The 11,123-nt window shown below is 47.9% G+C and overlaps 1 protein-coding gene across 1 annotated transcript in view; it reads left to right on the plus strand.

The window, feature by feature from the left end:
• Nucleotides 1-9,005, plus strand: part of COL6A2 (collagen type VI alpha 2 chain) — a 28,916-nt gene extending 19,911 nt beyond the window's left edge. The window contains exon 28 of the mRNA XM_082483568.1: nt 7,425-9,005. Coding sequence (XP_082339694.1) covers nt 7,425-8,032 — 608 coding nt within the window. The 3' untranslated portion in view covers nt 8,033-9,005. The remainder of the gene's footprint in view (nt 1-7,424) is intronic.
• Nucleotides 9,006-11,123: the final 2,118 nt, after the last annotated feature.

Consider the following 11,123-nt stretch of genomic DNA (forward strand, 5'->3'; position numbering starts at 1 on the left):
CCTCTGAGGAGCTTTGCCCTGCAGATCCATGCACAAGGAGGTCACCTCCCCATGCCACACTGGTGACTGCTCAGGTGTCTTCAAAGGTTTTGGTCTTTGCAGACTCCCTATTTCTGAGGAACACTTCAGGAGAGAGACTGACCCAAGCAGTGGCACCCTCATGTTCTCCTAGGCTTGGGCCATCAAAGCCCTCCAAAGCAAAGTGAAGTTGGTGATCCTTTCCCTGTTGTGCACTTGGGTGTTTCTGTTCCTGAAGCAAGGTGAGAACAGTTCGCTGGTACCTGGAGTCCTGGGGACCAGAACAGAAATGGCTTGAGGAGACATCTGAGGGTGTTCTCTCATGGGCGAATCCCTCAAGCCGTGCCATAGGCAGGCCAGGTCAAGTGGTTTGCCATACACCTGTGCCCCAGAGGACATGGGAGGTGGAGTGACATGGGTGGGTAGGTGTGGGCCTCCTGTGAAAGCGCTAGTACACGCATCTCAGTATGGGCAAAAGTTGTCCCGGTGTGCAAGGATCTGTGCTAGGCCCAGTAGATCAAGTTTTAAGTAATACCCAGTGATTCAGGGCACTTTGGGCAAAGCGCCTTCCACCTGCCGTACCGGATGGTTCATGATGCATTGCTGTCATCAATTTGCAATGATCACACTTGCCTCGTGGCAAGGGAACATGTTTGATGGGATGTTGCATAAGACATGTGACAGAGCCTGGGGCTTCTCTGCTCAGTGCTCAGCTTCCTCTGGTTCTCTGAGAACATCTCAGGAGTTGGTGCCAATTCACATGCAAACCATTTGGATGGAGATGGTGCCCTTGGCAGGGTATGTGAGTGAGCTTCATGCACATCCAATGCATATCCAGTCATAGACAGGCCAGACAGGTTCAGGTCAGGGAGCCAGCCCCCTTCTTGGCCCCATGGCTGTCAGAGTTGCAGACTTGGCACTTTAAGGAGCAAATCAATTGCTTGTGCCAGGTACCCCAGTTCCAGCCTGGATGTTGTCAACAGAACACAGAGAGGGACAGGTATTACATACACCTTGGCTCCCTCCTTGCTGCCTTGCAGAGCCAGGCACGTCAGCACTTTGGGTTCACATCTGTAGCTGAAGGTGTGGTGCCTTAGTGCTTTGCCTAAGGAAATCCAGGTTTTCCTATTTTCAGGGCTGACCCTTGTCTCCTGGTAACTGCCCATCGATTACTGCAGTGCTAACAGGATGCTGGAGTGTTAAATAGGTTAAATGCTGAGCAAATCTGAACTGACCACTTGCTTGAATAGAAACTGCATGACGCTCTGTGATGTTCTTTCTAACCCATGCAAAAGGCTTTGCTTTGAGCTTTGGGATGTTACTTGAATTTAAGTTCAGCACAGCCACGTGGAGATGGAGGCTCTTGGGGTCCTGACTAGCCTGGACACCGCACAGGGACATTGCACACTTCAGGGCAGTGACTCCAGCAAAAGTGCAGTGGGATGAGTGCCAGACAAGGAGTTTACATAATGCTGTCTCTTAGATGTCTTTCTGGCTGTACAGCATCGTGTACAGTTTGCACATAGCAGAGTTCAAAGCTACATGATTGCTGAATCCCATATGAAGAAAGAAGCTGGACTTCGTGGGCCTCTTCCCTGAGTGCTGCTCTTTCTCCATCATGCCTGTGCTGGATGAGTGGGAAGGAACTGGGCAGTTAAGGTTTCATGTCATTTTCTGAAGTCTCTTGGTTGATGTGTGATTGATTTTGGCGCAAATCCCATAGTTCCTCAGACATAAAAGTCGCAGAAAGATTTAAAACCTGGGTTTGATCTTTACTTCTCTGTCCCTCGTTAGCTCTGTTCTTCTCTGGTGCAGTGCACGTAGGAAAGCCAGATAGCATTCAGAGACACAGCCATTGCTAGCAAGCCCTGAAAATATTCTTTTGACGCTCACTTACAGATGACAGGAACCCTGGGAACGTAAACCCACTTATTTTCCGCCCCATGGAAGAGGGAGTCAACATAGATTTCCCCAGCACCATACATTCGATCGCCCAGTTCCTAAACTCCACGCGGGAAACCCAGGACCCCAGCATGTACACCCAGCTGGTGGCCACTTTGGCCTTTACCGCCGAAAAAGCCAAGTTTGCCACTGGAAATGAGCGGCAAGAGTGGATGGACTTGTTCATTGACACCTTCAAAATGGTGCACAGTGAGATTGTGGGGGACCCAGAAACCGTGCTAGGGCTTTGCTGACATCTCTGTTAGAGATTGCATGAACCGGGTGGAGGCAGAGGTTGAGTGGAGGTAGTAACCATCTTTCCTCGAGTGCCTATTTGACAGAGGGGACAGGTACACTGGTTTTAGTTTAGGAGAAACACAGGCAGTGAAATGGCTTGGTAGCGCTTAGCTGGGGATGTGGCACAAGGGACAGTCCTATCTGGCTTGGCTGGCTGATAAGCATGGCGGCCTTCTCCAGCGATGTCAACTCTGGTTTTGCCCACTGTTTTTCTGCAGAGGAGCTGCATTGCCTTGGTCTCTGAGCCAGCCACATTGCTCCCTTCCAGCCCTCCTGTGGTCCCACCCTGCTCTGGCAGGCTAGCATGTCCCAGCCCTCAGCCACAGGTGAGCACCAGGCTCCACCAAGGATACTGCCAGCACACATGTGGCTGAGGGCCAGAGTAAGCCCCTCATTTGCAGAGAGCCTAATGATGTGCTTTCCCCATGTTTTCCTACGTATGCATTTGCTGACCGCTTCTAAAGCGTCTTCTGCAGCTTCTTGCTGGGTTATTGTGAGGGATCTCTTCGGGTTCTGCAAACCATTTGTGTGGCAAGACTGCAAAAGCAAGGTGCATCTACTCTCTCCACAGTGCATCTCTCTGTACAACCATTCAATGAGCAGTTGGAAATACTGAGAGGAAAGAGCAAATGGTATGGAAGAGGGGGCAACCCTGGCTTTCCATCGAGAGCACCAAAACCTGGGGAGCGCTTCTCTCAGAAGCTGTATGAGCTCCCTCTGCCTTTTTCTCTGCTTGTGCCTTTGTGTTTCTTCTGTCTTCATTAGCAGTGTGTACCTGTTCATATCCAAGAGGCAGAGGTTATGTAGGACCAGGAAGTTCAAAGCAAAAATCCATGACTGCGCAGTAAAACCTCTGTGATACACTTACGTGAGCTATTCAAAAGCAAGTATTTAAATTTGTAGTATAATCCATTTAATCTATACCCAGTGCTAGTTTGGCAAACCAAATTTGGTGAAAGACTACAGACCCACCACTTGCTCTGCAGATACGTGCATTCAAATGAGGAGTGATAAGCTCAGCTGCCCCTGGTTTTCACAAAAAGTCAGGAAAGTGACTGCTATTCCTGCCTCCAGAATAACTACTGCACTCTCAAACTGTAAGAAAATGGCATTTTGTGTGCAGACACAAGAGTAGAAGTGTTTACTGCCAGCAAGTGAATTTTGCAGCCTCTCTAACTGACATAGTATTATTGCAATAAAGTATACTGAGCAAATGTCATATTTAATGGGCAGAAGGGAGATGTATGGTCTTCAAAAATGCGGTTGGGCTGTAATGTTTCCAGGTGTGCAAAGTGGAGTCAGTTGCCAAGCTCAGTCATGGGAATTGGAACAAGGAACTTGCCCACTTGGAACTTCTTGCAGTGTTTTCAACATCTGGGTCTTGCCAGTCTAGGCTAGAAGCCATCCAGTGACAGGCATGCAGGGGAAATGTTTGTGTCACTCAGCACATGAGCAGGTCAGATGCACTGCACAAATATAATCTTTCTCCCAAGGTTTCAGCACTTTTTGCTCTCAGTCTGTAGGGACAGAGAGCTCAGAGAACTCTGCTGTTGGCATATAATGGGAAGGAGAATTGTCAGAGAGCTTTAAATGGTATGCTCAGAGTTTTAGGTGAAGGCAAAAGGATGAGGATCTGCCTGTGTATGAGTCCATATGCTAGCATATGGTCATAATGCACATATTCCAGGTAGTCTGTGCAAAGCCAAGCTCCTTACTCTGTTTTGATTTTTACCCCAAAAGTAGCCTGCTGGGATGCAAATAAGAAGACTGAACTCAGAGTAGTTAAGCTGCTCCAGCCACGATGCTAGAAGAAATGCCCCAAAGAAACACTGATCTGAAGAGAACATCTCAGGGCAGGGACATCTTGCTGAACAACACAAGGATTCAGCAAGACTTCAGCAAAGAGGAGTTAGACTTCATCACACAGTGGCTGTTTATTTCATTTCTGTTGGAAATATTTCCTAGCAAAGCAGTGCAACATTGGGAAAAAAAGTTTTTGACCTTTCAAAAACCTTCAGCTCATTATGGGAAAAAAAAAAAACAAAACAACAGGAGAGAGAGAGAAAATATCTCTTTGCCTGAGCAGTATTTGCATTGGCCCTTGTAATACAGAGGCAAGCGGGTGTAGCGTTTGCTGACGTATTCCTGTCTAATCTCTCTGATAAAATCAGATAGATTTCATCACAGCGGCGGTTCCTTTAGTGAAGCTCTTGGGCAAAGGAAGGACACAAGTCGGGGGCTAGGGAAAGGGCAGTCCCACCCCCCCAGAGACAGGAGTGTGTGGGTGTGGTGTGAAAGGGGGAAGCCCCAGAAAGGGCTGGGAGGTCAACTCTGTGAAACAACAGAGGAAATACAAGTTACCCAGGTTTTAGAAGAAGCAGGAACCTGATGTGAATTGGTGGGGTTACTCTAACATGCCTAACTAGATGGGTTGCTAATGGCAGGAAAATCAATGGTATTTCTGCTCTTTGTGCTCTCTCTGTTAGATGTCCTCAGCTGTCTCCTAGCACACAGTATGGTGAGCGAGCTCATGGCTTGCTGTAAGCCACATGAGAAGGACTGGTGCTCCAATTATAAAAGCACAATGTGAAGATTTCATTTGGCCTGATTTGTAGTGGTATCTCTGAGAGCTTATCTCCCAGTTAAGGATGAGAATCTTGTTCCTTGCTGCAGGAAAGGGCACTTGGGTCCTCAGCCTCCCAGAAACAACAAGCTGCAACTGAAGCGTGACATTGAACAGGACAAACTCACGGTTTTGCTGCGCTGCCTCACATCTGTTACATTCTAATAGGATAACTCATATGTAAAAGCATTTTATCATACATTTTGAATGCAACACTCTCCAGCTGTGAGGGCTGAGCAGCAAGCAGAGTGTCTCTGGGGAGTGGTCCTGCAGTAGAGGCAGCCTGGAGAGCCAGGCGTGTATTATGCTCTCACTGAAGCTCCATGGAGTGATGCTGCTCTCAGCCACAGGCTGTGTAACTAGGAGTTCTTAAGGTTTGCTTCAGGTGATGTGGGAGGTGGGTGGATCTTGCTTGTCATCTCAAGATCTCAAGAAACATGAATACACGTAGACAAGCTTCAGGGAAGACAGACTGGTAACACTTCTCCAACGCGATATGCAGCCCTCACTCCCACCCACTCGCTTCCACCTGCTTTTGCAGACCCCTACATATATTTCGGACTCTGGTTGCAAGGGGCATGCCTTCCTTCCTTTTTTCCTCCATGACTGCACAGAGCAGGTGAGGACCAGGAGTGCAGGCACTGCCAAGGCAAAGTATCCTTGTGGCAGCAGCGCCTGCATACTGGGAACTGCAGGATCAATGTACCTTTAGACAACATTTCTCAAGGAAGGTTGAGCAGAGGTGAGTATGTACCTTTATTGCTTTGAAGGAGTGGAGTATCACAGTTGAATTTCAAAATGCAATATTCAAAAAGCTCATGGGGGAAAAAGCATCTCTGGGAGATTGGTTTCTACTGCAGTCAGAACTGGCACTGCAGAAGCCTGTTGTTTGCAGTAAGACAATGTACAGTAAGCAGCATTCAAGGCATGCTATCATTAAAGATATGTTTTACAGTGTGGCCTAAGAAGAAATGCTAATCTACAAGGTCAGGGAACATGATACAGAAACAACCACATGTTTTTGCAATGTCCAACAAGTTAGGTCAAACGACAAGTACCAGCAAAAAAGTTCCTACATCAAGTTTGACTGTTGTATCATGGATGAAAGTGGTGCCAAATAGCCTACAAGCTCAATGATATGCACTATCAGAGCTTCTGCTACACTATCTTGTGCTGTTGGATACTGTCTCTATAGTCTCAAGAGTGCATGTATCTATTTTCCTTAAAATATATCTTCACTATTTGCTAAATGTTGACTACACACATAGCACTAATGTACTAAACAGTGATCTATTTGTTGCTCAGCTCATACAAGGCATTACGCTGGTTCAGCACCCTGCCATGTTGAATCCAGGTCAGCACTGAGGAAGCACTTTGTCAAGTTGGATTTGCTCATAGTACAGAAATTCAACCTAACATGATACTCCTATCCCAAAAGTTACCCCTCATTGCCAGAAATGGATGCTTAAGCTGGGGCTGCTCCAGAATCTCCTGTTCCTTGCAACACAGCATGACATCAGCTCCAGGACTTCACTCTTTCGAGATGCAGTCTTCGAGCCAAAGAATTGCTTGACAGTGATATGGCCATTGCCCTGCTGCAAGCTCAGGGGGTGACCAGCCACAGCAGGTATATCACAAATCAGTACTGCTGTTGCAGTCATAGCCCTGACTAGTGCTTTCAGCAGAGAAGGAAACTCGAAGAAGAAGAAAATTCGACAGTACAGTAATGGAAGTGTTTCTCAGAGAAGCAGTGCACGCAGAGGAACACCAAAGGCAATACATATAGCTACTGCAAGGGAAAAAAATAATGGTCCCTAACTAACAGCTGTCTCCAAAGTCTGCTATTTTCTTCTCCCTTTTTTTTCCGAGTTCATTCACTGTGTATATTCATATGCCCGCATGCCTGCTTTGTAGACAGGTGCTGTTCTGAGTGACTGAAAAACAATGTCCCACTGTGTTTCACTCCAATATTGGTCTGTTATATATTACAAAAGCTGCTTTACATACAGGTGCATCAACAAGGATAGTCTTGTTCTCCAACCATATGACCCAAACTTTATAAGCTCTTCAGGAATTAGTGATAGCTGATCAAACTAATCTGGGTGAAAGCTATGAAGCTATGTGTGTGAAGAGTAACTCTGAAAGTAAACCACTCTCTAGAAGTAACTGAGAGGTTTGCAGACACTGCCTGACATTGATCTCTGGATATTCCTGTTACATATATGAAATGGACATTGCTGTAAGAAGATGGATGTAATTCTGGGACTGAAATGCACAGACCTGTCTAATCTCATGGATGCTTGAGGAGGTCTGTCGTAGGCCCCAGAATTAACATTCATTAAGACTTAGTGCCCAGGAGCTGAGGGAATCAGAAGCAAAGCTCCTACATTAGCAGCTGCAAAGACAGGGTTTGGCAGCAGCTGTTCCTTCTTTGGACAAAGACGCACGGAGGCAACTCCAGCCCATACTGCCTGAGGCAAGCTCCAACCTTATCCTGTAGGGTTTCTTTACGCTCCCAACTCTTGTCTTCTTCTTTCTTCTGCAGAGCTTGCAGTGGCCCAGTGCACACAGCGCCCCGTTGATGTTGTCTTCTTGCTCGATGGCTCTGAAAGGATCGGAGAGCAGAATTTCCACAGGGCCCACCACTTTGTGGAGGAGGTGGCCCGACAGCTCACACTGGCCAGGAGCAACAATGACAACATGAATGCCCGGATCGCACTGCTGCAGTATGGCAGTGAGAGGGACCAGGATGTGGTCTTCCCCCTGACCTACAACCTGACGGAAATCTCCAGCGCCCTGGCACAGATCAAGTACCTGGACTCATCCTCCAACATTGGCTCAGCCATCATACATGCCATCAACAATATCGTGCTCAGCCCAGGAGATGGGCAGCGACTCGCCCGGCGCAATGCTGAGCTCTCCTTTGTCTTCATCACTGATGGCATCACAGGAAGCAAGAACCTCGAGGAGGCCATCAACTCCATGAAGAAGCAAGATGTCATGCCCACTGTTGTGGCTCTTGGGAGTGATGTAGACATGGATGTCCTGCTGAAGCTTGGCCTTGGGGACCGGGCAGCCATCTTCCGGGAAAAGGACTATGACAGCCTCTCCCAGCCCAGCTTCTTTGACAGGTTCATTAGGTGGATATGTTAAATGAAGGGAGTGCACATATACTCCTCTCACCAGTATACACCCCTCTGATACTACCTGTTTCATTTTCTTCCCTCTATATGGTTGCTAGCAACTTTGAGCTGGCCCAGAACAGCTGCCCTCTGGGTCCTCCTTTCTAGCCAAAATCCAGAGCTCTTTTTTGATTTTCATGATGAAAAGGTGTGTTTCTTACATTTATGGTGCTAATTAAAACCAAGATCAAAGCAGGATACAGAGGCATACAACGTACTTCTGCAAAGCTTTACACACACTAAGCCATGCCTTGCGTACATACTGTAATCCTAGGCAGGCTTGTCAAAGAAGTGAGAAACCTTTCCAGTGTAGTAGGACAAATGATCATCTCTCATTTTCAAAAACTCTCAGTATCCCTCAGCATCCTGTGAGGACTTTTATGATTGTGATATCCTCCATTCTTTAGCAAACCTTTTTCCAGATTATCTCATATTTTTTGTTCTCTTGGTACTTCTGCCCTGAGAGAACCAAGTGAGTTTATGACACATGACACGGTGCTTGAAATGGTCATCAACTTCCTTTTGCATGGCCCTTGGTGGCTTGCTCCTCTTTCTTGGGAACAACAGGATGGTGAGAGGTTGTGCTGCCTTCTACAGTTGTCTGCAGATGCTCTTTTTGGGGCTCTATTTATCCTAAATTTCACAGATAATCTTTAAGATCTTTGTTTTCCTGTGGGCCATATCTCCCTTGCTTCCTTCTGCCATTCCAACCTTCATCAGAAGCTATTCATTTATTACTGCCCCCAAAATCCTGGCTGAGAGTGGCAGCATGGCTCAAAGCATCTCACAAAATACTGGGCAGACGCCAAAGCTGCCTCCCTGTCATCCCAAATGTGCTCAAATTAACCATGGTGCCGTCTTCCCACCAGTATCTGCTGAGCAATGCCCAGATTTGAACTTGAATTGTGCTGTCTGCAAAAATAAAGAAATAAACTCTTTTCACCCTATCCTGAAAAAGCCTCTTTATTCTGTAGCGTCTCTTTTTTTTTTTTTTTTTTTGTTATTTTTAATGAGTATTTGATTCTCCTGGTCCTAAGCTGTTAAGTCCAGATAACTTTGTATTCTGCCTCTGCTTGCAAATGCTGGAGCCCAAGGCCAGAGGTCCCTGCAGCACAGGGGACACGGGGCACTGCTGAGGACCTGAAGGTCCACAGGATGCTGATGGGGCCCCTCCAGATCTCCCCACTGTCTCCAGCAGTCCTCTTGCAGACCTGTTCCTCTGCCCCCTGGCCCTGCACCCCCCTAGTGCCCATCAAACTGTGGTCTCTCAGCATAACAAAGACCATGTCTTCATTCCTCACCCGCTTCATGTTCCTCACCTGTTCATGGACGAGGAGAGCAGAAGTCCACAGGTGCCCCACTTTGAGGAGGGCTGTGTCTTTCCCCACTATGAAGGTGGCATTGCACCTGAGTCAGCCTTTACCCACACTTTCTTCAGCCCCTCTTTCATCCAACAGTTGTTTGTTTCAAGCCAGGACAGTGGGGCAGGGAAACCCTCCAAGGACAGGGGCATTCCTGTAAGGTCGCATCCATGGTGTTGGAAGTAGGATGGGGAGGAGAGGCTGGGCAGAGCTTGGGTTGTCCATAGGGGAAAACAGGCACAGGGTGCAGAGGAGCCGGCAGTGTGGGTGCAGGGAAGGGCACGGCGGTGGGGAGCTGTGGCCATGTGTGCTGCAGTGTCACTGCCTTGTTTCCCTCTTTGGAAAGGAGGGCTGTAGGGGACCTTTGAGGGCCACAGGACAAAACACAACTGCATCCAGAGCGGAGCCCCAGGAGTGAAATCCCATTGCCCCAGCATATGCACGTGCCCAAGCCAGCAGTGCAACAAGGATGAACAAGGCTGCGCTGGCAGTAAATCCGGGTGAGATGGGCTGCAACCACCTCTTTTGGATATCCCTTCTGCCACGGTGAGCTGCTTCTGTTTATGCCACTGGGTCCAACAGCCAGTAACACTGGCTGGCAGCAAAGCTTTCTTGATAACAGGACTGGGAAGGGTCCTTTTGAGCTATGACAGTGGGCAAAACAAAAATAAAACAGGAACAAAAGCAGCCCTGTGTTAAAATTGTGGTGAAAGCACTGCCAGGCTTTTCACCTTTCCCAGCAAGAATGCCGCAGTCCCATGACTCAGGGGCTTCAGAAAGAGAGATCGCTACTTTTTTCTGTTAATTTTTACCCTGGCATGGAGGATGGCATCCCATACAGCTCAGCAAGTGGAAAGTTCTGGCATTCCTCAGCGAGCCCCTCTGCTACATCTGGGAAAGGTCATGCAAAATGTAAGGACTTCTATGGGTGGTGGGATGACGTTAGCAGCCAGCATCATTGCACAGGATAAAACACGCAGACACCAGCAGACTGAAAAACAGCACATGATATTCCCCATGCTGCTACCTGCAGCCTCGGGGATGACTTTCAGTGGACTCTCCCAAAAGACAGAGCTGCTTCCCACCATCTCACAGCGATTCCAAGTCAAAGAATTTACAAGCTAAAAACAAGAAAATCACTCAGCAGGCAAAACACCGCTCTAAGAGAAAGGGGAAAGGAGTGGAACAATATGCAGGTGGTTCCCATGGGGTGTTCAGCTTCGCGTTGTGTTGCATCACTGCATGCAAGTGGGAGATGTCCTCTTCAGTCAGAGTCAGAACTGCTGCTTGAACTGCTTGAGCTGCCGGAGTGCTGGAGGAGATAAAACAACTTTAGGGTAGTACAGAAACAACCATTTTTCACGCCATTTCTGATAGATGTTAATAATCCTGTGGTGGGTACCCATTCCCGATGCCCAGCTGGGGCCAGGTTGAGCCTGCAGCAGTGGTGGCTGCGGACCCACCTCTCCCCAGGTGTCTTTGCATGCCAGCAAAAAGGGTGCCCTCGGGTTTGCTGCTGGCTGGATTGAAAGGTAATTAGTTAATGTCAAGGCCCCGGGGGCCGTGCAGAGGGTGAGCCTGCATGGGAGTCAGCACAGCACCAGGGCCTCAGACAGCAAACCCTGGCCAGGATACCTCAACTTGAAGATAAAATGGCTACTAGTAACATCACTACAATGTTTGTTGCAATGTTGTTACGAA

The sequence above is a fragment of the Vanellus vanellus genome (genome assembly GCF_965231255.1).
Source record: "Vanellus vanellus genome assembly, chromosome: 5".
In the NCBI taxonomy this organism is placed as follows: domain Eukaryota; kingdom Metazoa; phylum Chordata; class Aves; order Charadriiformes; family Charadriidae; genus Vanellus; species Vanellus vanellus.